Source organism: Parasteatoda tepidariorum, chromosome 2 (assembly GCF_043381705.1).
Source record: "Parasteatoda tepidariorum isolate YZ-2023 chromosome 2, CAS_Ptep_4.0, whole genome shotgun sequence".
In the NCBI taxonomy this organism is placed as follows: Eukaryota; Metazoa; Arthropoda; class Arachnida; order Araneae; family Theridiidae; genus Parasteatoda; species Parasteatoda tepidariorum.
This window is the reverse complement of record NC_092205.1, coordinates 10,635,982-10,642,810: the sequence shown is the minus strand read 5'-3', so window position 1 is coordinate 10,642,810 and position 6,829 is coordinate 10,635,982. Positions and strand designations below refer to the sequence as shown.

Below are 6,829 nucleotides of genomic sequence, written 5' to 3'. Positions count from 1 at the left end.
CACATTGTTTGCCCCCTCACTTAAAATTTTAGAGGGGATGGTTGTCCCCTTTACCCTCCGGTTGTCATGCTACTGGGTCTGACTAGATAGTGGATGAAACAACTACGTCAGTCAGAAGTACAATATACAGAATGTGTTAACAATCAACTTCATGCAGTTATAGCCTTTTCCCCTCTCTGCGAAGCGTTTTTGTTATTTTGAGGGAGGAAAATAATTCTTGAAAAAAGTCTTTTCACTGTTTTTTACTCTTCCCTTTATGCTAAAGTAGATATGCAATTACAAAAAAAAAATTCTGCAATTTCATCTTCACACAATGTCTTTCCTACTTATAAAAAAAAAGAGAAATTTAATTCTGAAAGAATGAGATGTGGTCCCTTCAAATAGGGCCCCAACTACCTTGGCGTAGTTACATCCCTAAGTGTGTCCTTTTGCTTAAGTTATGCTTACGAGGCGATGTGTAAGTAAGCTTTAATATTACAGAAAATTTCATTACTGTGATTTTTGATGAAATTTCCACAAACTTTTACCAGTCATAAGAGTTTTCTGTAGTTTATAAATTTTAATGGGTCATCTGCTTAAAACAAATTAGGAAAATTAATATCATAATATAAATAAAGTATAAGGTTTGCTATGTTTTGAGTGTTATCTCTCAACCTTCATTTGGCTATAATCGTGTAAAATATCGCCGGGTATTTTGCTTTTTGTGTAGCATACTTGTGACCAAATTCATTTGTTGAAAGATGAATTGAAGGTACGAGTAATATTGTAAACATTACAAGTTTAATAATAATAAATGGCCCTCTTTTCTAAGCTTAGACGTAAAAATCAATCGGAAGCAGTAACCCTGAACTTGTGCGAAAATGTTTAACCCCTAGCGCCATCTGGGCCCAGCTTTACATGGTCAATTATCCATAAAAGCAATCGTAATCGAAAATGAGTTGATTTTTATTTTATTTTGAGAAACTCTACTGTTTCAACGTAATCCACTGAAAAAGTTGAAACGTTACTTGTGTTCAGGTTTAGTAATATGTACAATTCAATTTATTCGCACAATAACGAATTAAAATTGAGAAAGCGAGTACAACTGAACCGTTGTCAACATCTGCACTATGTCAACCTTCATATCAATAAATAAACAAACAAATATAAGCCGTCATGTGCACTGTTTATGTATGTATTATACAATAAATTAACTATAATTTATCAAAATTCTATGTAAACTTGTTTACCTCCTATTTGAAATTGACATAAAACTTTCATGACAAGAAACAATTTCCTTAAAAAATATTACGAGGATGAAAACTTGATACGAAATATTTGATAAGAAGAGATAATCAATGAAATTTAATTGTTAAATAATATCAAATGGCAAAAGTTTTAATCAGATTTTAATAGACAATCATGGACGAAAAAGCTACTGAAATTCCCATTATACTGAATCGTTGTAAATCTGTTGAAGACAATATTTTAAAATACGACTATGGTCCTATCCATTGCGCTCGTTATGAAGCTCATCAAAAGCATTGTAGCCTAGAAAAGATTTTTCATCGTAAACTTCCTAATCAAAACATTGTATCGCGTCTTATCAAACGAGAAACCACATTTGTAAGACCAAATGTTAGTCCTCATTACGCTGTTCGATATTTACATCAGAACCTAGTTCCTAACTTTACCGTTGTTGACATCGAAAAGCCGCCTTGCTTCCTCAGAAAATTTTCTCCCGATGGGCAGCATTTTGTTGCTTTTTCGTCTGATCAAACATCCATAGAAATCTATAAATACAAAGGATGCTCAGCTGGTGAAAGTCTACTTACAAACTTTTCTGGAGAACTAACGAACATTAACGATCCGCTATATCGAACTGTGCGTACTAAAATTTTTGAGCAGTTTTTTCAATTAAAACACATTGTGAACGTAGCTTTGAATGATGAGCAATTAAATCGGGAATGTAGTTTATTTACGGATGATGGGAACTACATAATTGTAGGCTCTGCTGCTTATATAAATGATGATTCAACTCCACCGTTCTTTGAAATTTATCAAAACAATGAGTCAGTTACACCCAATCCAAGATCATATGTCGAAAACTACACTTTGCATTTAATTGACATGAAAAATGGAATTCTGAGAGACAAACGTGCTTTCAAAACGGATAAAATATATTTATCACATAACCAAGGTGTTTATTTGTATCAAGATTTTCTGTGTGTGTTATCAGTTCAACACCAAACTATTCATGTTTTTCAAGTAACAAAGGAAGGTTATTTTATCAATGTTAGAACTATTGGTAGGTTCTGCTATGATGATGATGAGTTTTACATGTCGAACATGAGGTACACTCAAACTCCCCCTACTTTGTGTCGACCGTATCGAGAGACGACTATCAATGCCTTGAAACATAGAGTGTTAGTCTTTTTATATAGAAGAGCTGTTCATCTCTCTCAAACTACTAAGACTTCTAAACCGTTGCTACATTTTTATCACAATTTTCAACATTTTTTACTTTTGAGAATGTGGAAAATGCAACTTTTAGATAAAAATCACTTATTAATTAAATATGCAAGTGAAGATGTTACTACACTACGGTTAATGGATCCAAATTCTCAACCATCATTTTTTGTTGTTTACAACATGATAACAACTGAGGTCTTAGCTGTTTATGAAAATACATCAGATCAACTTTTGTCTATATTTGAAAATTTTTGTGACTTTTTCCGAAATGCAGCTTTGCATGCTCCTACATTATTGTCTTGTTCTCCATCTAATACTATTTATGCTAGAATATTGCAGCATAGATTTTTACAGACCATTATCAATGCCAAATATGGAGGGCAAACTGAAGCCGTTAAAAGACTTCTTGCTCAACTACCTATTAGTTCTCAGTCATACAGTGTAAGTCCATATTTGGACTTATCTTTGTTTAGTTATGATGATAAATGGGTCTCTGTTATGGAAAGACCAAAGGCAAGTGGCGATCAGCCGATACGTTTTTATGCGAGAGACTCGGGACTGCTCCGTTATAAAATATACGCTGGCGTCCATGGAAAAAACCATCCTGTTTCTGCACGCAGACTAGTAGCTTTTACTTTTCATCCCTATGACCCTTTCGCTATAAGTGTTCAGCGAACAAATTCTGATTATGTTGTAAATTTTCACGTTAGACATGTTAATACTTGATATAAGGTGCAAGTCTTCCTTAAATTATGAAAATTTAGCCATTTTCTTGAAATATCGAGATAGGTTCTTGGATTGTTCAAAAGATTTCAATGATGCTGGCATCTTTTTGAGAGAAAAATTATAGTGTTTCTGTTTTCAGATTAATTACCTTTATTTTGCATTGTTACGACCATTTTATTATCTATGTTAAGGTGAATGACACAAATCAAGAGAATGTCGACAATCGCATAGTCGCTTTGGTGAATGTCCGAAATATTTGTTATATCCAATGTTATAATTTATTCGTTAATATTATTATATTTATTCAATATTTTAATAGTGAGGATAGATTAGGAGAAACATCAGTGTTAGGAGTACCGATTAAATGCATACTGGGTAGTGGCACTTCACTAGATCTAGTATATATTTCGGACATTTACCAAAGCGACTATGTGATTGTCAACATTCACCGGTGTAGGTCAACAACCACCAATTTCGGTCATTCACAGTAACATATATAAAGTATTTGTTGAAGTCTTCCTGTAATGTCATACTCCTACAAGAATGTCACAACCATAGACGGCAATATTTATACATTCTTTATAAGTATCCATTGTAAAACTTATGAATTTTAACTTGCATTTAGTTACTTTTAAAATTCAGTACGTTTGCTTCGGATTTTTGTTACATATTTTTAGAAAAAAAAGTACTAGTATTAGTAATGAAATTGTTGGAAAAAAAGTCACCTTTTTAGTTATTTTTTTAAAAATTTCCTCAAAACAAGTTTTTTAGAATAATTTTTTTGGAGTTTATAAATTTAATGTTTTTAAGAATAAAAAAATTACAGAAATAGCTAATTTAATAAAAAAACGGTCTAGATGTATCAATTTCCTTTTTTAAAAGAAAATGCATTGACAGAAATTTTCCAATGTTCTTGAGCTAATGCATTTTAAACATTATTATTTTCTTTCTTTGATAAGTGTTTTTATTACACGCTAACCAACCTCCAACTCTAATAATATATCCTTTCTTATCTTTAATATTTTAGCTTAAGTTCTACCTTAGTTTCTCCTTTACACTGTTTTGCAAAAATATTAAATACTAAGGAATTTTTAACAAAGGTAAATTTTGATTATTGAAGTAATATTCAATTATTTGTGTTTTAATTATTATTCTTGCTACGTTATTTGATAAAAATTATATTACTTTGAACTTTAAATTTCTTCAAAGTGTATTTAAAATTTTTTGTTTAGTATTTACCAATTTCTTTTGAAACTATGTATTTTTTATTCATTAACTGTTTATGTACTTGTACAAAATCACATCTGATTTTGTTAACATTTTAAAAATTACTGCAGTTTATCATGTGTTTGCGTACAAAATGTTTTTTACAAAATTTTAGACTTAACACCAGTTTTTGTAATAGCTTGGTATGAATTTATGATTCTCTTATAGGAATCTAATGTTCATACTTAACAATATTATTTATAATTTTGCCTTTACCTCTGATTTGCTAAACAAATAGAAAAAGAACCTAGCATTCTTAAATCAGTTTTCAACTTAATATAATTTCATAATTTATAAGAAGTTTATGTCATGCATTCTATAAACATTCAATGTTTTTTTCCCACTATTTTAAAATTATTTTTAAGGGTATGTTATTGATATAAACTATTATTATTGTAACTAAATGTTATTCTAATTATGGTAACTTGTAATACTGATTCAAAATAATATTATCGAGGCAATAAATTGTTGGATTATTATCAAAATACGTGTAAGATTTAATAGAATTAATGAGCATATGATTTCACTAAAATTAGCTTTATTTGCATTTGAAAAAAACTTTCTTTTTTTGAAACTATAACATTTAGGATATTTAAAATCAAAGTATTAATTTTAAAAACATACTTTAAAATGTATTTTAAGATACGAAGAAAATTATTTCCCTTAATTCTGCTGTCTGATCAGATAGTCAATTTATGCTTTTTACTAATGGTCTTCTTTTTTCTGCTAGAAAAAGAAATATTTTATTATAAAACATCACTTTTCTTTTGCTGTTAAATATAAAATTTTACTGGATACAATTGATCATCCTTTGATGTCAAAGAAGTAGAATGCATCATTTATGTATTGCTGCAACAATAACCTGTAATTTTTATTTTTTTTTAACTCAAGTACATTCTCTCCATTTGCAGAGATAATTTTGTTTTCTTACACCATTCTTACTTAATCATATTTTATAAATTTTAATAATCAAGTGATGGTCTATATATCAATATTTTATGTACTTCTTTCCTGGTTTAACTCCTGTTTTTTTTCTCCAACAACTCGAGAATGGTTATCATCTTGTTTCTAATACAATCTCAAGGTGGAGAGCCACCCACAGAACTTTGCTTCGATGACTATTGTTGTAATGAGGTTTAACAGTTCGAATTAATATGTATTTTTATTTATTGTGATACAATAAAGTTGTATCTTTTGAAAGTAAATCCTTTAGTTTTGTTTGCTATTTATTCTATTTTATCATTTCCACAATATTAAACATTGTAATATTTTTATTATTTTAGTTTAAGTAATAGATTAGTCCAAAAAATCTCACTTAGAAATATTGTCTACCAAGCTCTTCAATTATATTTGTATAAAAATTTAACTATTATATTTATACAAAAATTAAACTATTAGTAATAATACACAATCAAGAAGTTCTCATCACTCTAAAAAATTGCTTTTGTCATAGTAAACACGCTTAAAATAATTTTTCCTAAAAAAAAAAATTAAGGCTATAACAATTAAGGCAGACATAAAAGAGGAACACACGGAATAAGAGAATTTTTCCCTTACGGATAGTTAATTTTTTTTAAAATATGAGTTATGAAGTTATATGCTGGTGTATTAACAATAAAAAATGTTACTGCAACCAAATGCAATTGTAATTTAGAAACACCCACTTGCAGTTTTTTCAATTATTATTATTTTTTTATTTAAAGAAATCCAAATCAGAAACTTGGCATAAGAACTATTCCTAGTTATTATAATGCTTAAGAGAAATTGATCTTTATAATAGCACCGAAAGTATTAGTTTAAAAAAATATTAAACACACAAATTTATGATCTTTTTTGTTTCTTGAAAAAGCTATATCTATTTTTCAATGAAAGTCCAAAGAATAATTAAAAGGAGTGTTTTCTACTTTTTGAGTATATGCCAGTAAAAAATTTGCGGATTCTACTTAAAGCTTACATTTTTAAGCATCTCCGTTGACTTAAATAAGTATAAGTAATTTTCAAATAAATAAATATAAGTAATTTTCTTAAATATTTCTTTAACTTAGCCAAATAAAATAAATAGTAAAGGATAATACTTTTAAAAACATTGGAAAGATAATATTTTTTTTATTGCAATGAATTAGAAATTTTTAAATATTGCTCTCTTAAAAATTTAGTGGGCAATGCTTATTTTGCTTAAATAACACACACAGTTACAAAGAATACTATCATAAAAATTAAGTTATTAAAAGCGCTTTAAATTTTTAAAATGTTTTTTCTTTTAGGAATCAGCAGCAGTAAGTCAGTAGCAAGGTATTTTTTTTTTAATTCTAAGATTATATAACTGATAACATGCAACTTTTAAATTGTAAAGTTAACTCTTACAACTTTGTAAAAAGAGGCAACA

General features: G+C 28.7%; 1 protein-coding gene across 1 annotated transcript; it reads left to right on the top strand.

The window, feature by feature from the left end:
* Positions 1-976: 976 nt before the first annotated feature.
* Positions 977-5,648, top strand: LOC107442426 (de-etiolated protein 1 abo). The gene has a single exon (XM_016055996.4). It carries the CDS (start codon positions 1,402-1,404, stop codon positions 3,175-3,177), a length of 1,776 nt encoding a protein of 591 aa, XP_015911482.1. The 5' UTR covers positions 977-1,401; the 3' UTR covers positions 3,178-5,648.
* Positions 5,649-6,829: the final 1,181 nt, after the last annotated feature.

Excerpts from the sequence above, each read along its gene's own strand:
- LOC107442426 (XM_016055996.4), top strand. The coding sequence starts at position 1,402 with ATGGACGAAAAAGCTACTGAAATTCCCATTATACTGAATCGTTGTAAA.